The sequence below is a fragment of the Monopterus albus genome, unplaced genomic scaffold, assembly GCF_001952655.1.
Source record: "Monopterus albus unplaced genomic scaffold, M_albus_1.0 scaffold135.1, whole genome shotgun sequence".
NCBI lineage: Eukaryota > Metazoa > Chordata > Actinopteri > Synbranchiformes > Synbranchidae > Monopterus > Monopterus albus.
In genome coordinates, this window is record NW_018128015.1 from 648992 (window position 1) to 671543 (window position 22552).

The following is a 22552-nucleotide window of genomic DNA, read 5'->3' on the forward strand; positions in this document are numbered from 1 at the left end:
GAGAGAGGGAAACGTATATAAGGAGCACGCAAGAACCAAAGTTCAATGTGGACGCTAACGTCATCAGTAAATCTATCCAGTACAGCTCTTCTGAAATCCCAGCTACTCGTCATCATTCCAGACACAGAGCTTTGGATGTTTCAAAAGGTTTTCAAAGCCCACTGGGGACCGGGTGTCGGAATGACTGCCGCTTGGAGATTGGGTGTGGGTGTTTGGAAGTGTGTTCAAGCACATGTGTGTCTTGTAGTGTTTATGTATATGTATATATATGTGTGTGTGTGTGTGGTCTGATGCAGAACAAAGGCAGACACTCATCAGCAAAGTTGGCGTGTGCACGGCACATTCGGAGCAGGAAAAAGAAGCAGGCTTTCATCTGTGCTCATGCCTGCTGAGTCCCCAATGGGGACCACATGCCTGAGTCAGGCAAGGAATCCTTTTGTGTGATGAATGCTAAATGTTTAGGGGTCCCCCGCTGTTGGGGCGTGAGATATAGTTTCGAAGACCTCATCAGGAGGTCAGTGGAAGCCAGTGAAGTTTCTCTATGGTACAGATAACAACCTGCCACGGGGGAAGGCGGGCAAATGATAACACAGTCAAAATCCTAAACAGCTGTCAGACTCTGCTAATTACAAACACAGTGGGTTTCCTGACTCCCCCTCCTCACAAACTCTTGCCTCACCTCTGCTCCATCTGTAAGCCTGTCCTTAAGGACGTTCTCCTACCCGAATAAAGAGAGAAATGCAACGTCAAACCACAGACTGACTTGAAGTGCTTATAAAAATGATAACTTGGACTTCTGCACACCGTTCATGCTCATTCATTAGCTGCAGCTAGGCTACATTACATCAGCACACAAGAGCCTCATTGTGACCATGCTTCAGTAAACGCAGGATTTCCTTTCCTTCAGCTATGCTTTGTACTGTCTTCTTGATTTTTTTTTTCTTGTTTTGGTGTGCAGATTAAGGTCTTAGCCTGGAGTTGTTTGTACAGACATGCATGTCAGAGTCAAAGCGGAGCTGACCTTTATCTGACAGGTAGTTTCAGGGGATCAAGGAGGGTTAGTCTGCTGAGCATGATGGGTAATAAAGAGTTTAGATCATGTCTCTCACCTGAAAGATTGCAGCAGTCCAGTTGTTGTGATCATTTAGAAAGCTTGACCAAAAAGAAATGTCCCCTCTAAACCATGAATACAGACTTGTGTAACAGAACCTCTTTCTTTTGTGAATCTATCCCAACAATAATCTATCCTCAAGTATTTTTAGATTATTTGTGCTTTTACTTTTACTAAATGCTCTGAATGCTTCTTTCATTGCTAAATATTGTTGGACTTCTTAAACCATGCATCTTATCAGACTATTATAGGTCAAGATGATCTCTTAGTTCCCCTGTTGTACTTTTGAAAACAGCTGACAATGAAAGAAAGAAGACAGCAGTGCTTATTTATACCCATCTCTTCTCTGCTAAATTCCCTTCCTTAATTAGAAGGCTGCAGTTAATTGACTGTTTTGGCTTCCCATTCACATCAAGAATCTCCGAGTTATACTACTTTAAAGTAAAGTGAGTTTACCTCATCAACCTACCTAAACCACTGAGCCCTCCCCTTTACCCAACCTCACACCACACCCAAGTGAAAATCTATATAACAGCAGAAATTGCAGGGCAAATGCCTTTGAGCCACAATGATTAAAAGATCCAACAACCCCATTTCAAAGAGAGTGTAAACAGCGTTATGAGCACACCACCTGCAGTGACTCACCCCAAATTGTTATTACACCTACCCTATGAAGCTGTGCAGCGTTTTGTCTTTCTGCAGTTTTCAGCAATGAGATAAGCCTGAGATTGCTGAGGTAAGCAAAGTGGCCTTGAAATCATCCCTAAGCGGTTAATAAGTATGTAGTAATGACCCCCAAACACATCTTAACAACATGAAAAAGCCTGATAAAGCTGTAGCACATCCAGAGGGTGAACGGGGTGTTTTGATTCACAGGCTCATAAATCTGCAGCTGAAATCAAAATGAGCGTAGTCTTTTCAGGATGGTTGTAACATGCAGGTACTGAGCCAGCTGTTTAAAGACACACATCAGTCTTCTCATCTCCAGTCTTACCCAAACACAACTTCATCTCTCTATCTGACCCTTTCTAAAGCCATTATACTCTGCTTTGGGAGATTTCTGTTTTTCTCTGTCATCTAAATAGCTTTTGTCTTACGTACAGTCTTCAGCTTTGAAGCAGCATGACATGTCTGGATTCTGTCAGAGGAGGATTAAGAAGGATTCTGAGAGATAAGGTGTTGCAGCTCCGACTCTGATAAGCAGAAGAATGACACAAACTCCAGTTTGTTTCCTTCTTCCTGGTTCCTTCTTGTATTGCATTTCTTCACAAGCCGACTGAATAAACAATTGTGAGTTTTGATGTATACCATGCTGAGAAGTTAAAGGAATAGTTTGACATTGTGGGTTATTTTTACACACATTCTTGCCAACCTTGTCTCTTAGAAATTCTGGTTTTATAATACAAATTTTCCCAATTATATTGTGGCGTGAAACAGTTTCTGCCTGGATTATGTTTGCAGCCAAGGTTCATGTGGTGTTGGATATGCACAAAAGCTGTAGAGAGGTGGTTGGGGTATACTTTGACAGTGGAGACTGAGGTTTGTGTCTTGACTTTTGCATGTGGTTACATTTAAGCAACAAAAACACTTAACTGTAGGTTAAGGTTAGGAAATACTGTAGTCTTGGTTAATGCAGTGAAGTGTGTGTCTCGCGCTTCAAGTCATTGTTAACATTTTAGCCACACAAGCAGCATAACAACCTATCTGTCAGTCAGTCCACCGCTTTGGTTGAGACTGAAAAAACTCAACAGCTACTTAATCACCATGAAATTTTATGAAGGTATTCATGCTCCCCAAAGGATGGAGCATGCTGGCCTTGCTGGTCTCCTAACTTTTCCTCTATAGCGCCAGTAGCCCCCCTCACAGTGAATGGCTTGGCTGCCATCACTATTATGATGCACGAAATTCAAATTAGGGTGGGAAGCAAAGAGTAAAATGGGTGAGATGGAGGAAAGACAGTATTGGTCTAGTGTAGATGATATTATAAGAGAAAGGTATAAACAGGAAATCGCAACACAAAAAGTTTGAACCAGATCCATCTTCTTCCTACACTATGCTGCGTTACTTGCAACACAAAAAGTTTGAACCAGACCCATCTTCTTCTTCCTACACTATGCTGCGTTACTTTAGTGGAGCGCCCCATGGTGCCTGTCCCAGCTGTGTGACTCACTTCCCCCATTTAGATTAATAAGAAAAGTTGTTTTTTCATACAGGGTGAAAGTCTGTGTGAACTTGGCCTAACTTGGTCAACTAAATTAGCAAACATAATAAACTTCATACTGGCTTAACATCAGCATGTTAACGTGCCAACCATGGCATTTATCGCAGCACTGCCGTCCTTGTGCAGCCTCACACTGCATCCACATGGCAACTCATAGTCTTGAAACTCAGTCAGTGAAACCAAGACCAAGTGTTTAGAAAGGCTAAACAAATTTAAAACAGCTTGTACTGCTGTAATCGCTTTAAGTGGACGCTGTAGAAAACAAATGAAATATGCGGCCAGAGAGCATTTTGTGTTTATGGTCCATACCAGTATTTTGTGACTGGCTCGTTATGTTAATCACTGAAATTTGATTAAAAAAACATTTGCTGGTGAAATTTAGTTGTATATAAACAATATTTTTAGAAAACAGTTGTTTAGATGAGAAGATTGATACCACTCTCTTGCTTGTTTGGCAGTCAGTTGGCTAGCTAGTCTGGCTCTACCCCCCACCCCCCCCAAACCACACAACAAACACACAAAATAACAGAATAAAAGAAATTAAGAGACAACTACCAGCACCTCTAAAGCTCACCAATTCATACATGGTTAGTGGTAGCTTCATATTTATCTTATAGACACGAGTCTTAGCGATTTTTTTAGAATGTTGAACTGTTCCTTTAAATATAAGCCTTAAAAAGTTCAAAAGCAAGAAGCAAGTGGTCAAGGTCAGTCACGTATTTGTTGCTCCCCAGTGCTGCATTAATTATAATGTCTTCATCTGGTGGGAAATCACTTCAGGTGATGTTCAAGCAGTAAATTAGCTTGTGACCACAAACCAGCCCAATCAGCAGGGTATCATTCCTGGGATAGCTACAGAAGCGTTAAAGATGGGGTCAGCTGAACTATCTAAGGAGGAGGCTAAAGTAGTGACACAAGTGAAGAACAAAGGCATGGGGAAAGAAGAAAGGAGCCATTGTGCATCAGAGCAGACCTCCCCAGACTTAATTACTTCTCATTCATTTTCATTCAGCCTTCTCGAGATAATGCACGAAGAAGAGGGCATGCTGCGGAGGATAAACACAGGCCTAATGAAGATGAGTTAGTCATGGACAAATGAACCCCCTCCCCAAAAGAAGAAAAAAACTTTACAGGATTAAGAGATAATGATATAAATAAATTTGAGGCAGTAAGAAACAGTAGAAATTCCACCTTCCAAAGCCAGAAAACAGCTCTGCAGTCAGACATCCCTCTGCACTGGACTTGGCTTTTCAAAATCTCATGTGGCACAATCTTTAGCAGCCCACTGCCTTATGGACCAGATAAGTAGGGTCATTTGTTGGGCTTTTGAAAGGACAGTAAACCTTCTTTCAGCACACATAACAGCAATAAACTGTAACAAATGTAAAACACCTTAACATTTCAAAACTTTATGTGAAACCATTTCTTATTCATTCAAAATCTGTAGCATGACATCTATAAAGTAAAGCTGGTATTCAGATGTTTGCTCTGGTAGTTTTCATGGAATTCACAGCTTGAAGCTTAAAGCAAAAAAGTTAACTTTGCTATAAGAAAATATTTGCTATAAATTCCATTTAAGGATGTCTGAGAGCAACACAGTGGCCCCTGACACAGGCCTCTTCCGTGGGACAGATTGGTGTTCGGCTTCCTGCCTCAATGCTGATGTAACTCGGAGGTCAGAGCGAGCACAGCCCACTGAATGGATCTCTTATTTTGAAAACAACCCTGAAATGATCACAGCGTCTGTGTGTGTGTGTGTGTGTGTGTGTCTGGAATGGTTTAAACTAGCTCCACCCTGCATGCTATGGGTTTTTTTAGCACAAGAGCTCACCAGACCTTTTCACTTTTCACCTACCTGCGCCTCCACAACTGATGAAATCCTCTGAAATCGTCAGGGAAATGTTTGGATTTCTGATCCGTATGATCGTAATTATATGTAACCTTATGACAAAATATGTCATGTTTTCATAGCTTTGGACAAGTTGCTAAGAAGTCTGACCATGCATTTTCACATTATGCACCTTTTTATATATTTTTAGAAAACAAACAGTATTCTGTATTTTACTTATAGTCAACAAATCCTGTCTAAAAACCAAAACCAAAGATTATTGGCCCAGCTAGCAAGCGTTTTCTGTGTACTCTGTAAGTACAGTGTGTTAAGGCCACTGATGAAGAAAAACAAATCTGAGATGCAATGTTGGAAGGAAGATTTTAGAGAAGAAATATTTGGAAGAGTCCTGAGATAAAGTCCAAATATTATGAGCCAAATGTTGCAGAGACTGAAGTTATTTTACAAGAAAATTGTGTAAAGTTTGCAACTGTTTTATAACTTTACTTATGAAAATTCACAGCTTTATTCTCCAAATTTGTGATTGTGCTTCTTTTCCCTCCCAGTAGCCACAGTATCAAAAGTCTGATGCAGCTTCTTCTTCATTGCCAGAGAGACTATTAAAAACACACCAGTGAGCCACATGACTGCACCGGGTGACCCTCAACACCCACAACAGAGTTTATTTCAACTCAATCCCACGCACACGCATCCTTCTATTTGTTACCTGCTTTTAAAGATTTGTATCTTCAGTAGGAACCTTGGGGCTCGAGAGTCATGAAGTACTGAATGATTCACTAACACATTGTCGTCTTTTTCATAGCATATGTTGACAGTATGAATGACATCACACTTACTCTAAGATTTTTATATTCTTTGTTATACATATTTTTCTTCTGGATGATCAATTGTTGATGAGACATCTGCTGACACTGACGTGCATCTTATAGGCAATTAATTGTATTGGAAAATATCTCTTTCTGTATGTGTAAATGTGCTTGTGTATGTGTGTGTACGCACTTGCATGAGTGAGTTGTGGGTTATGCCTGTGTTGCCAAGCGACGGTGACATGTAGGTACATTGCTTTTATCACACTCGACCACACATGCAGACTGCCCACACAAAATACTAGACTTTAGTCTGCTAAGCCAAGCTCTGCATAAGCTAACAGGACCCAAAGGATTCGCAGTGTTGAAGGGTTGAGCCATCACTGGTATGCACTGGGAGGGGGTGGAGGGGGGCTTGGGGGACCTACTTCCTGGCTGACAGGAAATTCAACTTCCTGTCTTGATTAATGAGAGGGGGTTGTTGGATCACACAGGGCCACTGAGGGACCACCGAGCTCCCACATTTCACATTAAATGTCAGATGTTTTTGTTTTTTTTCCTGTCATGGTTCTCAGTCATGGAGTGCTGGAAAAAAAAGTGATCTTGAAATAGTGGAGATAAGAATATTTCAACATCTCAACACATAAAGTATGTGGCAGACAAATGCTTGTTTATTTCCTATGGCACCCCCTACCCCCTGTTTTCCCCCCAGTGTACTGCTGTATTTTATTTGTGAATGCATGAGGGTCAGGATCCAGTAAAACCAGTGTTTCTCAACCACATGTCACTGGTCAGGAGTCGTGTTAGGGTGAAGAATGTAAACAGTGAGGAGAACTGGACTCCTCTCAGAGCTGGAGGAACATAGCGACAGTGGCAGTGTGCACTCTGCAGCCACTCACTAATGGGATGTTAGACTTGTTACAAACAAGGGAATGTCAAATGTAGGCGGGCTCCACCACTGGTGAAGCCCTCTGCAATGCATTTTACTGATGATAAGTGTGAGAAGGGGCGTAGGAAGTGAGAGGGGAGGCAGGCCAGGGAGGGAGGGAGCAGGAGAATAGAGAGAAGTGCTTTTTAAGATTTCATGTTCTCCCCCAGCCCCCACAGTTTGCAGATAAAGGTTGCTGTTGCCAAGGTGACTTGGCAGAGAAAGGGAAAGTATCTGACTGTGTTTTGCTGTTCTTGTGCAGGAAGCTTAGAAGCCAGAGGCATAGATAAGATGATTTCAGTCCCTTCTCCACAGAACAAAAGCTGTACACATGATATACTGCCTTAAATGCCCCAGGATACTTTGGCTGCTGTATTTACTCCAAAGCTGCCTAAATATGTGAAACATGCAGTAATGAAAAAACACTGTGCTGGGCTGAAGCTGATTTCTCTTCTAAATCTGCACTATTATATTAATACATGCAGGCAGATAGTTTATCACCATGCTAAAAACAATGAAGCAATGCTTTACAGTCAAGAGGAAAAAACTCTTTATGTTTATTAGCCATGAATTTCACATTGTGAAAAAATCACATGTACAAAATAATGCCATAAAAACAGAAATGAAAACTCTTACATTACATAAAATGAAACTGATGCACACTGACAGTGTTTTCTGTCTAATTTACATCATTATGAGAAGCAGTACACGGTGCCCCACTCTGCGCCAGCTGAATTTCCAGATGCAAGAGAAAATAAGAGGAGGCCAAGAGTAGAAATGGGAAATGCCACTCAGCAATTAGGTGCAAATTGAAGGGGCATTCATTACTTGCTGTTGCCAGGGGAGACTTGTGTTCTATGGGGAAGAAACACTCTTATCTGATTGGTGAGGCCAGAGGCTCTGTGCTCAGTGGTTGGAGGAGGTCAAGCTTATGGAGCCACAAGGGTCTCCACAGAAGTCCTGAAATGGCCAATAAAAGGATGAACTTCTGGGTGGCTCCAGGAGCTGAGCATGCAGATTTGATCTGATTCATGAATGCGCACGGAAGAACTTTTTAAGAAAATACATACATATTCCACCAAAACATTTCCTCTTACATTGAAATTCAACGAGGCCATTAATATTCAATTGTAAAATGTCAATGTTCAGGTTACCTAGACAAGACATACAGACAAAAACACAGATTAGAGTTACCAAGTATTTAAAATGCTAGTGATTAAGACATTCTCTCTTTTTGGTCTTTAGGAACTTGCAGTGTTTTTTTTTTAATGTGCATCAATGACACTATGATAAAAAGCACTGCGGTGTCTGCCCTTATCAGTGCACAGCTTCCTGGATTTAACTCTTTTTCACCTAATGTTGAAGTGGACTGTGGGTTAACACCATGAGGAGCCAAGTTAGCACATGTGAAGTCCTCCAGCTGTCCCAAGGACAGCTGCAAAGACAGTCGCATTCTTAAGCATGTCAGGGTCACCCTGTGACATCGCTGATAGTGGCTGGTCACACACTGCCCCATTCCACCAGCTTATCTGTTTTATGGTTCATAACTTCATGTTTTGTTGATAACAGGTTGATTTGAGGTGTGTCTGGAGCCTGGTTGGATCTTACAGAGAATCTAAAATGAATATTTCATTCTTTTCACCCCATTCAAGCTTCCTTTTTGGGTGTCGACACAGTGGCCTAAAATGCTTCATGTCATCAGTAACCTGAGCCCTTTTTCCTCTTCATCCATACTCTGACAACTGAAAACCCTGGGAAAGGTTCTCCTCTGTCTTTTTTAGAAGAACTGTATAAAATGCAGTCCTACTGAGACCAGATTAAACACAACACCTGGCCTGGCATGCATGACGTAACCCAAAACATACATTTGCATATGAATGCAGGCAGAGAAGAAATAAATAGGATTTAACATATTAACATAACTGAGTAATCATTGTCATATAAATTAAGACTACATTGCAGCAAGTTTAAAAAGACACTGACTAATTCTCAGTTTAGGTTAAGGTGACAAGATTTCTGTGACCACAGAGAGGAGTTCATGCCAGTTTTACTGAATCACTATGAGTGGACATGCTCTAAAAAGACTTTAGCTATGACTCACCAAGCGAGCTGCTGCTTAATCAGAATAAAAGAAGCACAGCTGGTCTTTTACAGCATTAAGTGTACGGCTGAATGTGACAGCATTTTTTCTGAAGCGCTAAATCCAAACATTGCCCCTGTGCGCCATTAACCAACACTCAGCAGGCGTTAATCTGTAGCTGCAAAACAGAAAACACGTAAGGTGGTGACCCTGAGGCACCTTGACCCCTGTGGCCACGTAGGCATGCCCTCCGTCCCCCTCAACCTCAGCTGGTGTTACTCATCAACACCTTGTGGTTTGCACTGACAGCAACCTGCCAAAGCCTTCATAGGAGGAACACTCAAAGGTTTGTTTCTGTGTTAGACCGGTTAGAAAAAGATAAATGGGGCCAAACAAAAGAGCTTAGCAGAAAGCAGAAGGGGGAGATTTGCTCCTTCATTGTGCCTTTTAAAAAAATCAGCTGTTTTCAGTCGAACTAAGTTGCTTTGCTGTTTTTTAGCACACCAATCATTACATTCTCCCTCCCTCAATGTAAATAGAACATCCATCATGCTATGCATTGCTGTCTCCTTGAAAGGAGAACTTTTTTCTTCTTTTTTTATCATGTGAAAAAACATCAATACAGATCTTCACAAGCCTGTCCTGACTAAATAAGGAAAATGCAGGTTGTGTGATATGTTTGCAGTCCTCGTATGGCATGGTGGAAGCCTGGTGTGTCTCATGTACACAGGGTTGGAGGTCGTACCTCAACAAGCAGCAGTTTTGTTTGGTTTGAGTGAGCTACTGTGCTGTGTGTCTCTGCTTCCTCCTCAGAAACTCGAAATGGCATCATTCCAGTAAAATGTCCAGCCGTATGTGTCTTCTGCTTCTTTGCAACATCAAAATGAAGGCGGGTGTCTGTACATCACTGCTCAGTGTCTCTTTCAGAGGAAGAGAATGTGTGCTTGCTTCTTCACAGTTGGAGTCCAGTAGACGATGCAAAACAGGGAAATCTGAGAAAGAGAAAGAATAACATGTTAAACAGATGATAAGATGTATGAAGATGTCAAACAAACTGCTTAACAGTTTAAAGGTGATTTTTAAAACTTATTCAATTAATTCAAATACAAAAAAAGTCTAAAAGGTGTGTGTGTGTGTGGGGGGGGGGTACAGAGGATGGCTGATTATTAATACATTCCATTGTAATCAATCAATTGAACTCTTTTGTTCGTCTATGTGTTAGCCCTGCGATGGATTGGCGACCTGTCCAGGGTGTACCCCGCCTTCGCCCGATTGCCGGCCGGGATTGGCTCCGGCCCCACCCGTGACCCCGTTCAGGGACTAAGCGGTAGAAAATGAATGAATGAATGAATGTATTGGATTGCATTTTTTTAAAAACTTTCTATGATATATACATTGGTAAATTACAAACTGCAGTTTCAATAACACCACAGAAATTAAAGGACACCTCATACTGGGCCACTATATTACATCACATTTTACAGGTATTATTAATGTGCCCACTCCATATCTCCTGCTAGACTAATAGATTTGATAAATCCACCTACTCTGTTTTCTCAGTACAGTCTGGCCTTGGTCCAGCTTCTTATCTCTCCCACAGCCTATTACACTTTTCATATCTGAGTGTGTTTTACTCTTAGAATTTCATTCTGACCTTTCCATTTTTGGAGCTTTTACTTAATATGGACTTATCTGGCATAGATGGTTACAGGCCTGTCAGCCTTCTATGCCTCTGCTGTGAAAGTAATAATATCAGCTGCAGTATCTCTGGTTGGAGGTGCTGTCGGTGCTGGAGAACATACTGTACATGTGACTAAATAAATCCTGGAAGCCACTTCTACCCAGTATCACTTTAGCCAGGTGAGAAATGTCTTGTTGCTGGTGAAGCCTCAGTTTACAGTGGTTGTCTCTTTTCCAAAAAACGTGTAAGCACTAGATTCCATTTTTTTTAATCTTAGCATTCATTTGATGGAATAGTTTTACATCTTAGGATAAACATCTTATTTCTTGCCAAGAGCTGGATGAGAAGATTGATGCCACTGTCATGTCTATTTATTGTTGTGGTGCTAAATTCATTTATTTCAAGTTCTTATCCTTGGATTATCTGGCAAACGTCAGGCGATACATGAGTATGGTGTTATGTTCTTATGGAGCTTGGCCTTAAAGATGAATTTGAGTTTTCTAGCTGGGTGAAGTGAATAATGCACTTATATTGTGTGGTTATCAGTTTTAAGTATTTGAAATTACTAGCTGAAATTCCTGAGGAAGTCCATCCAAATAATATTTTTATTTGATTCTGTCATTACTGTTTGTCCATTCTAAAGGTTTGCGAGGAAAACACCTATAAAGGAGTCTTCTGAGACAAGTTAGAATAGTTTCCCTGGGAAAAAGTGAGAGAACTTCTTTTCGCTCACAGCTACAACCTCCTTTTGTGAGGTCTAACATCTTCCCTTTCATTCCTAAACCTTCTTTGCTATTCCTCCACATTTTTTCTTTTCACAACGTTCAGCAGTCCGTCAGCTGCCATGATTGGCAGGCACACAAAGAACTAATTCTGTATTTAGTAAGTGGCAGGATTATATCCTTCACTGAGCACTATGTTGTACTAGTTTAGATATAGTCCAGACCTTCAGTAAAGTCTCTCCTTTTAGAGATGAGTCAGTGAAAAAGAAAGGAATAATAAGTCTTGAAAAATATTTCATTCTGTAGGGAGGAGGAACATCACAGGTTTGCAGCAGTGAAGCTGCCTTGAGCTGCTTCCTGGCATTATCAAATGGGAGACCATGCTGTGCTGGACAGCGAGAGAGAGACTCCATTTCTCCTTCTTGTCAGGACGCCAGCCTGGCAAATTCCCCAAAACAAAAGGACTGCCTGCATGGATATGTGTGTGGGTATCAGTGGTAGGGTGCACGGTTTGTGTGATGCGATGTGATATGATTGTGACCTCACGGCCTACGGGACACTGAAAGATCAGGTTTGCCAGCTGACTAGCCATGCTTCACCTACGTCTGGGCTGTTTATCATCAGAGCAGGGGAACAGTGTTAGAATGAGGCCAAGAAGACATAGATGGAGACCGTCAAGTTCAACGGTCAATTTTCAGAGTGAGACCAACACTATGAGGAATGATGTGTGTCTCAGGGGGCTAGGCCGAGAGGGCTGCCGCTGTCTAGCCCTGCAACTCTCCCTTCTCTTTTTACCTGCTGCCACTATTAGTCACCTTTATTTCACACTGATGATGAACGGTTTTTGACACTGTGTGAGTCGCCAGCTGCCTCCATCTCACCCAGCGTAAAGATCATAACCTCATCAAAGGAAGGTGGCTGAGCGTGGATTAGCCTCGCCAGGGTGTTGCTGCCTGCTGGTGTGTGACTTGTCTAATTGACAGACCCCCTTTTCCCTCTTGGAGAGATTTCCCCCACAGGAGCAATAGAAGTATCCCATTCTCTTTCAATTACCCTCTCTGTCCTTCCACCCATCCCCACAGCTACATAACTCACTTAACTAACGCACACAAGCCCCTATCAATTCCCCCCTGGTTCGCCATCCCCCTGTCTAAATCTTTCAATCTTCCTCGTCTCTTCTACTGAGGAGAATCTGTTTATTCTCTCAGTATCTCTCTTATCCTGAAAACACAATATTAGGTATCACAGATTGTCAGTAGGCAGCATGTGTGTTAGCTATTCATTTACCATTATTTTTCTTGATTCATGTTTAGATTCTTCTTGTTGTACATTAATTCATAGTGAAATAATAGTATTGGGTGTCTGCTTAAAAAATCTTATATTGATCGGATTCCAATTCATATGGAAACAAATAAATGAATAAAAATATATAAAAAAAAGCAACTAAATATCACTGTTTTACCGATGGTTTGATACGGCGCATCTGTGCAACTCATGATAGACAATTTTTAGAAGCTGACCAATATTGATGCAGCAGAACCATCCCGGTCCCATGCAGCCTTCTTCCTGTCAAAATCAAGTCTACTTTACCTACAATGCCACTAAACCACAAATAGTTTAATCAGAGATTCATCTGGAAGGTTCACTTCTTTCCAGCTCCACATCCACAGTTTTACTTTTTAAAATTTGTAGTCTTTAGCCCCAAACAAAGGGCTAAAAACCCATAAACACACTTTGATGCGTGAAATTGGTGTATTTCCCTTTTTTAGACATACATCCACAGTTTTACTTTTTGAAATTTGCCCCAAACAAAGGGCTAAAGACCCATAAACACACTTTGATGCGTCAAATTGGTGTATTTCCCTTTTTTAGACAAACAAAGAAAAGTTTAACTTACCTCATGGAAAAGATGTATACTGGGGGTCTGGGGCTCAAGCAGGCAGATGTTTCCAGGTGCTGACAAAAGCAGTGGGAATGAGCGAGTATGGCACAGTAGTGATGCTGTTCCAAGCATCCAGTGTGGGGTCATAGCAGTCCAGAGTTTTACACCGCTGTGTGCCAAAGTATCCACCCACCACATAGAGTTTGTTACCAGATGCTACAGCCTGGCAGCTCATCCGCTTGGCTGTCACATCGCCCACTTTTGTCCACTGATAATTCTCACTGCTGAACTTATAAGCTGAGCATGCTGAGAACTCTGTATCCCCACCCATTACAAAGATCTGGTTTCCCAGCACAGCAGCAGCAGTGTAGCGCCATGGCTGTGGGCAGGATGCGGGCACAGTCCATCGATTCTCCTGTGGATCGTAGCACTGCACCTTGGGCAGCTTGTCATGGGTGACACTGGTTCCTCCAAAGGCAAACAGCTTGAGCTTGACACTGACCACTGCTGCATTGCTCACACCTTCTCTCAAAGGAGCCACCATGGTCCACTTGTTTGCCACTGGGTCAAACTGCTCCACCTGTTTGAGTGACACTGATGGAGAAGCTGGGAGGCAGCCAGTTGCTGCGGTGTGACCTCCTACCACATAGAGGCAGTGTTTCAGCTCTGTAGAGCCGTGGCCAAACCTGGCGATGAGCATGGGAGCTGCTTTGGACCATTCCTCATGGATGGTGTCATAGACCCACACATCTTTGGACACACCGTTCTCTGAGCCTCTCCCTCCAGTGATGTACACCTTACACCCGATGGCGCAGGCGCTAAATTCCTTCCTGGGGCTGGGGATATCAGCCTTGGGGATGATCTCTTTGGCCTTCTGATCTACCAGGTACAACTTGTCACACATGAAGGTTTGCCCTCCCAGAAGAAAAAGGGCATGACTGGTTTTTCTTGGTCGAGCACATGGGCTGTTAACAACACCATCATTCTGCAGGATCTTCAGCTTACAGCGGATAGCTTCATCCACCAGCTCCTTGCTCTTGGCCTGGGCATTGATCAGCTCTTCTGTCGAGACATTCTCCATCAGAAAGATGGCAGGCAGTAGAGCCAGGCGGACTGTTCGCAGGAGCTCTGGAAGGTGGCAGTGCCTCCTTTCCAAGTCATAGTTGATCCAGTTAAGGGCAGCTTCATAAACCAGTTTCTCATCTTCTGTCTCAAGCTCCTCATGTGACAAAAGCTGCACCACCATATCTTTGGGCAGTTGGAGGAAGTCGTCAGTCTTGCAAATAGCAGGGAAGTTGCTGAGGCACATGCCCCAGGAGAGCTCTGACAGCTTGGTACACTGGTGGGCGTCGGACAGCAGCAACATGCCAAGACAATTAGATGGGTGAAGGTTCCTCTCCAGGAATTCGGCGCAGGCATCTCGAATGTCCTGAAACTCCAACATGTCGCCAGCCTCCAGTAATGACTCTGCATTTTCCTCGTTGATGACCACACGTGAGGAGTAGGCATAATCCAGCAGGAGCTCTAAAACCTCTGGGTGGATGGAGTCATGGAAGTCGACCTCACTGGCCTGGCTCTCCCTCAGCCCACCACTGAACATGGCCTCGAAATAGCGACTGCAGGCAGCCAGCACAGCACGATGGCAGGGGAAGGAGCGGCTACCAGCGTGAAGTAGGACATCTGTGAAAAGCCTTTGCTGCCGTAGCGAGTTGAGGTGCATCAGGACACTGTCAGCATAAGAGGACTTGTGGAACAGGTAGATGTTCATAGAGCCAGTACTGGCTCGTGATTTTCGGTTCTCATGGACGCACACGGACATTTTCATTGAATCCTGAAAGAATAAAGATGAAAAAAAATCTCTTTTGAATGCAATTCATGTTTTAAGTTGATTTTTTTTTTCAGCCTGCACCGTTAAAACTCTTTGTTCACAGTTGCTACCCTCTTAACGCTAAGACATTCCGGAGAGGTATTCTTGATGTCACTCAAACTCAAGGCAGTCTAACAAACAGCCACATTCAATCTCAACATCCACTATCCATCTTTCAAGTCATTCTTTTGCCACTGATTAGCCCAGCAACATATGTGCACAATAGACAATATCATGTATATCATGTATACAACAAAAGGATATGTATTCTCACTGGATATTCAACAGACGTGTGCACCCCTGTTGTCTGTGGTTCCAAATGGCAAGAAAGAGTAGTTTTTTTTTCTACATCTTTTTAATATATTTCTATTCATTTTCCAGTAGCCTCAGACAGTGCATGTAGCAATTTTCATCATTTTTAATCATGTCTAATTTTAACTAAAATTAAATTAAATCCTCACTGTGATGTCAGTGCTGAAATATTACACTCTTCAGCCCTAATGCCCATAATATGATCAGTGAGGTGCAGTTTTTGGAGAGACTATTGCAGTCATTCCCATGAGACAGAAAGACATTTAGCAAGAGACTCGTGATTACAAGTTGCAAAACAGCATACGTATGGGAGTTAGGATGTCAAATAGACATGAAGTGTTTTTTCCTGCAGACAACAGAAACTTCAACTTTCAGCTCCAAGCAGATCTAATCCTCTTCTTTTAGAGACACCATGCTTTGCAAGTAAATGTCCCTTTGTGGAGATCTTTAAGAAAAGAGGAGTGAAAGAGACAGCAGGACTCTTTTAAGCCTCTGAGCAATGCACAGAATTTACTCCACTCCCCTTCCAGAGAGTCACAGCTCCCATCCTCACTGTCCTCAATCAGAGCTCACTTTCTTTCCATGCAATTTCTAGACATGTTAAGTGCCTCCTGCACTCTATTTTCAAAGCTTCAGAGTCCTTTATGACCTAGTGAATCTGACAGCTCACAGATCTTTTGACCAGATATTTTAGGTTCTCAGCCTGTTCCTGAGACTGTAGGTCTCTGAAAATAATTTAGCTATGATAGAAGATTGACCTCCATTGAATTCCATTAACACCCATGATTTTTTTTCTAAAAGCTCCTGCAGCATAATCTACTCCTCCACTGTCCATTTATATGGCCAGGACATTACAGACCTGTAGATCTTCGTAGCTTTCACAGATATTGTGTATTGAACTATGAATGTTTTGATGCTATTTTTTCCACACTGAAAGCGTATCACAACTGTAGTCCATTGTGACTGACTGAGGTCACATTGTTTGACCACATTGTTTTTGGTTGGTGAGAAAATGTTTTGCTGACCTCCAAGTGACGAGTGTTTTGTATTCAAAAGAAAGATTTTGGCTTCAAGACTAAGAGAGCTCAGACATTCCCAGGTGTTTTAAATGATTCCTCCAATGCAAAGAGGAGAGGGAGGTTTCCACTTTCCTCAGGTTGCATCATCTGCTCCAAAATGTTTATAATGCCGTCTCATGAATAGTATATTAAGTGTGAACCCTGCAGACTTCCTGGTAAGCAGTGTCACTCACACCTATAGGCTTTCAACAGAACTGTGCTGTTCCTTGTCATAGATTCCAAGAACATGATTAAATTCCAGTTAAACTAACTTCCCAAACCAACTGCTCTGAGTTTTTACTTTGAAAAACCCCAACACCCGGGTTGACAGTGTCAGTGCTGCTGTCACTGAGGATAAAAGAGCCTGCAGCATGTGTTAGCATAATGCAGTTGCATTGGATTCCAGCTTAAGCTTTTAAAACGGAAGCCAAGGCTGTGAAGCTGAATGAGAAAGACTGCTCTATAAAAGAACTCCGTACATTTGTTTTCAAGTGATATGTGCCTGTCAGCCAAAATAATGGCTTAAAAGGAAGAGTCTGACACTGGGAGAAACATGTTTATTTGCTGTCTTGCCAGGAGTTAGATGAGAGGATCGATAGCGTTCTCATTTATGCACACTAAATATGAAGCTAGAGCTTTAGCAGCTGGTTAGCCTAGCTTAGCACTGGGGAACTGCTAGTGGCTAAAGATAACAAATCCCACCTGCCACCACCTCTAAAGCTCACAAATTAATCACCACTGTTACCTTTGGACAGAGTCGCACTTTATCTAGCTTTCCAAATCATATGTGATAATAATAATAAGAGGAAAATGTTTTTTATCACACCTTGATAAAATGCTAAACCAACTCCAATCTTGGTTGAACAGGATTTATTACATTTCAGCACTGGCAAAACTGTCATCGCCTGGCCTCTGGCTCAGCTATAATGAGACTATCCTGCCCTACTCTCTTACCTGTGCATGTCATATCCTACACACACACACACACATGCAACTTATCCTGCAGCTCAATGTTTCAAATTGGAATTTGTTAGAGGGTTGATTTAAATAACTGGTCTAACAAATGGAGCTAACAAATGAGGCACTAAATTAGAGAGGTTTTGTATCGACTAATAATTGGCATGTTCCTGAATATCATCTTCTGTTGTCCATGTCTGAGGCGCCGCAGCTGACAGATAAACATGTTGATTAGTCCAAGAGAAACTTGAAATGATTTTTTTTTTTTAAATCAACGGTTGTGATTGTGATGGTTTTCTGCTCATACTGATAATAGGATAATATAATCACTAAAAATATCATAAACTGTTCTGCATGACTAAAGGCAGAACTGAAGCCATGATAAGAGTTGTCTTATCTTGAAAATGGCAAAGCAGGACTTGGTCTTGTTTTCAGAAATGTTTTGGTTTCTAGTCCAAATAAGACTTTGAGTCAAGAATTTCAAATTGCATTAAATTCTTTTTGAACTCGTAATAGCATCGGCTCATCTCCTGAACATAAAATTGCTGGCAGGAATTGTTTGTATAATTGCTTGTATAGGTTTGCATTAAAATTAACCATGTTTTAAATGGATGCATGTGCTCAGTCATACATACAGTGAGCGTAAGTGCAGCTGAACAAAGAGAAGAGCAGTGAACCAGATACCTATTCTATTTGCGTATTAAAGGATAAAGCCAGGATTACCAACCATCCTCGCAGGTCCTGAACATCCTGTATTTGTAATTTAAATGAGAATTCGTCCTTTGCTACAAATTTGCTTGTTCCTACAGAATCTAATAAGAAGGAATGATTTTTTTTTATTACATGAATTCTTGTAAATGTTATCCTCCAGTTTATGACAGAAGGTATGTTAAGATATTTATTGTAAACCATGTAAACACAGGAAACTGAGGAAATCAGATTATTCCAACCCATATAACCATATAAATCTATTATTGTAAGCTGGTTGTTCACAGTAAACAGAGAATATACACACGCTGAGTGCAACAAGTCGCTGTGAAATTCCAGACAACTGTCTGACATAAACACCAACTTCACAGCATACTGAAGATTATGAGGATATTTTTTAGACCACCAAAAAATCTTTTAAAGGTCAAGATAACCTTTGGCAATTAAGAATATTGATGGTCAGTCGTATTTGTGGATTTTATAGCTACATCTTCACCGCAAACTGGAATTATGACAATGTTTACACGGCAGAGTTCAGCTGTTGACTTCACTGTGATAATGTGGCTGTTATGTCTTTGGCTTTGTAACCTTATATAGCCGCCTTGAATTCTGCTTTTGATAGTTCTGTGCGTGTTGTAGCCGAGAAGGTTTAACATAACTGTTTATATAACAACCTGAAGGGTATTTGACTATTCACTGAAAGCGTGAAAGAAAAACAGACAGGAAAAAAAAAATTCTTTCAGCACAAAACAAGTAGCTGAAACATTAACAAAAATAATCAGTGATTCATTGTTTCACTCCCTTTTCAGATAAATAGGGAGAGAGGAAATGCTTTGGTTTCTCAGGTGCCACATAAAACAAGCAGAGACTTTTTAGTACGTTTCTATACTAAATGATTTATCAGTGATGCATGAATAATACTCCTGTCAGGTTAATCATTGTTAACATCACTGATAGTTTCCACCCTACAACCAACCACTAGTACTGATAACTATGAACCATCAGTATTATTATTCTAACTTGTCCTTAGTCTCTGATGGATTTCACATCCTGTTTTCTGCTACAGTGCCAACATTCACACCAACGTGCCCGAGAGGAAGGAACGATGCCAAGCAGTGTGAGTGTGTGTGCTTGGCTGGATTGCTGCGAGACCTGTCATCCTCATCCCCTCACAGAAAACAGAGCCAGAGAGTGCATGCTACACGCCATACTCACAAAGCATACAGTAAAGAAAAAAGGTCGTGCACACGCAGCCTCTGGACTCGATCTGAGGCCTGGCTGGCTGCAGTCTGTTTAAAATCATTGCCAGGTGTTCACAGTCAACCATACACTCAGGAAGAGGGATGGGAGGAAGAGGTTTCAAAAGTAAACACCAGGCTTATATGGGCCACGTCTATTCACCTCCACTCGGAAAATATGAAACAAGATGCAAAACAATAGGACAGACCATCAGCCGCCGATCTGCAGGTCTGCATCAGTCTTCATCTGGAGCAAATCTAACATAGAGACCCACTGTCTGTCTGCACACACAGACACACGTAAAGTCTGTTTAACTCAAAGCCCTGCTACTAAACCATCCAATTCTAATACCAAGGGGGGCATGTCACACCTGGTGTTGCCTTTAAAACATGTTAAAACATCTTGAGCATGCATGAGTATGCAGGAAGACGATGGTGAAGTCCCGAAACGCAAAAGACTGGGAGGAGATCTGTGGCTTATTTCATGAGATACTATAATCAATGTACTCAGTAAGTCTTTTGTCCATTCTGCTGCGCTTTCTCTGCCACAGCCTGGAGTTTTCTATCATCAGGTGATCAGAAAGGGATGCAGCGGTTGTTACAATATAACAATCAGATGATACGCTGTAAATGGCTATAGAGATGTGAGTTGTTAAATGTACCTCTTTGGGTGAAAGCAGGAGTTCAATTGTGCCTGCAGTATCCCTCGAACATGCCACTTCTGAAAGAGCCACGATGCAAGCTTTGCGCTCGGGGAGTGTGAGAACTCCTCGGTTATTTCCGAAATGCAGGCGGATACTCGGTCAGGATGAGGCCGCTGTCCACCACTGCACTGTCGTCTGCAACTCCCCGAAGTAATAAGTCTATATGTATTACGACCCCGCAGAAAAATAAACGGGGTTTAATGCAAAGGATGAGCCGAGACGTTTGGAGACGATACTCCAGCGCCGCTGCCCTGCTCCTTTGTGACGCTCCTGTCTTGCGCTTCCAGTCTTCTCTCGCTGAATTCAATGGGTGTGTTTACAATGAGAGGGGGAGGACCGTCGTTTCGTGCACGAAATGGAGTGTGAGAGAGGGGGAGGATGTGGGGAAAAAAGATGTGGAGGAGAGTTAAGTCTCCTTTCCTCTACACACAAACACATCAGCATTTGATGTGGACTCTTTAGGGTGAAGTGAAGATCATCCTTAAAGTCTGACCAGCTTTTAGTCACAGTCAACTTCTCCTCAGTTTGAGGTCCCGTGTCCAGACCTCTGTGAAGCACTGCACCAAAGGTGAACCAGTGGAACTAACAATCTAATGTGCATTTATATGAGGTTGTAGAGCCGTGTTGCTGCTCTTTTAAGTAAATGATCTGAATAGTTTTTAGGTCGCTGAGGAAAGACAGTGAACATCATCTCATAGCTCATGTGTGTAGATGTTAAGTCTAGATTACATCATGGTAATATGACAAATTGATAAAAGTGTGTGTGTAGCCCACTTCTGTCATGTCACTGTAATAGCTGACTGTGTACACAGCATTTTTCTGAAATCAGTTTTATAATATACACTAAAATTCTGGTACAGTGTTTTATTGTCAATGTAAGCTGTGCAACTTCTTGTAGATTTTAAATCAACAAATGGGAGGTACCCACTGCTGGTGTACAGGAGCCGTGGGTTACACTTCTAGTCCAAACTTTCCATTTGACAAAACTAAGCAATGATCAAGACATAAAGCAAAGAACTGACTGTTGTTTATGTGGAGTCACAATTTGGGGGACAACAATAGCCTACTTATATTTCAAAAGCAATAGCATATAGGAATTGCCACATAGTCTGAGTCAAACCCAACACCGAATGCCGCAGGGACCATTTTAAATCCTATAAGATTATAAAGACATTGTGGTTTTGGTTGGGGGAGCTGGGAACAGGAAGTCCAGTTTTATTCCTAAGCATCTTGTGTGAGTCATATCTGTGGTCCTGGTTGACGGCACTCCTGGCTGTGACTAAACACCCCAGTGGACCCTTGCAACAGCAACGTTGTGTTTGTTTCTATTTGTGGCGATCACAGGACTACTCACAGCCAGTTTCATTTCCCATTAATTATTATAACAAAGACACAATATCCTGATGACTGTAGCTCCATACTGAGGATAACTGAACGCACTGTTCCTTATTGTCTGTACAGCTGTTAAGAAAAACTCATGGCAGCAAAAGCTTCATATATAAGACGTGAGAGACACCTAGTGGATGTTATACTGTAGTTCTGAGTGAAGCCTAAATACTGATGGAGTTATGAGCAAGAAAAGACAAAATAATTCAATTAATGTCAGTGCAATAATGATAAACGTTGCAAAATAAACCTTTTTGTAGAAATTCTGAAAATGTAAATACTGCACAGAGCTCAGACAGGAGAGTTTGTAGAGTCTCCTAATGTGAACAAAATGTTATATTACAAACTTCCACACTACCATCCTATGTGCATTTCTTTTTCTTTCATATTGTTATATGACTATTTATGCATTGGGTTGATGCAGGTTCTTATTATCAAAGTTATGGTGGTGTGTGTGTTATGTGATTTGTCATGTTGTGAGAGAAATAAACTAATATGCTGGAACTGTTCACAAAAAATATTTAAAATCAAAACAGAAGTTATCAAAAAGCAGTGTTATTACATCAAATAAGGAAATACTTGTGTGTTAAATGAGCATAAACAAATACATCATCCTTTTGTTCATTCACACACCAAATAATACTCGTAGTGATGGGATCACTTAACTCCATGTTATAACACAAACAACCAAATCCAAACAAACTGTGTAAAAGCTACTGCCAGCACAGAAATACAGTACCTATAAAAAGTATTGACCCCCTTGGACCCTTTTATTGATTTTATAAATCAATCATGGTCAATATAATTTGGCTTTGTGAACAAAAACATTACAAAAAACAAAACTTAATGTCAAAGTGAAAACAGGTTTCTACAAAGTAATGTCAATTAAAAATGTTATGACATTTCCAAGGAGTCAGGTTAGGTGGTGGCCAAGTCTCTCATATCTCAGCCTGTTACCACCTTCACACTGGAGCTAATGTTGATCAGCCAGGACTGAGGAAAAAATCAACAAAGTTCTAAAGGCTGAGTCATATTTTTGTGT

General features: G+C 41.6%; 1 protein-coding gene and 1 long non-coding RNA gene across 3 annotated transcripts in view; one reads left to right on the forward strand and one right to left on the reverse strand.

Annotated features, from left to right (window-relative positions):
- LOC109967769 (uncharacterized) overlaps positions 1-22552 on the forward strand; it is a 95073-nt gene that overhangs the window by 69528 nt on the left and 2993 nt on the right. The window contains exon 4 of one of the 2 annotated variants that reach the window (XR_002275985.1): positions 19249-20071. The exons of the other annotated variant lie outside the window; for it this stretch is intronic. This is a non-coding gene — a long non-coding RNA (uncharacterized LOC109967769). Of the gene's footprint in view, positions 1-19248; positions 20072-22552 lie in introns of those variants that run through there. 2 annotated transcript variants of the gene reach the window in all.
- Positions 7463-21848, reverse strand: enc1 (ectodermal-neural cortex 1). Its single transcript, XM_020613574.1, has 3 exons — positions 20083-21848; positions 13296-15111; positions 7463-9987 (listed from the first exon to the last, which is right to left on the reverse strand). The coding sequence occupies exon 2, from the start codon at positions 15103-15105 to the stop codon at positions 13330-13332; it is 1776 nt and encodes a 591-aa protein (XP_020469230.1). The 5' UTR covers positions 15106-15111; positions 20083-21848; the 3' UTR covers positions 7463-9987; positions 13296-13329.

What these genes read in the sequence shown, in the direction of transcription:
- enc1 (XM_020613574.1), bottom strand. Translation starts at nt 15,105, where the DNA reads ATGAAAATGTCCGTGTGCGTCCATGAGAACCGAAAATCACGAGCCAGT.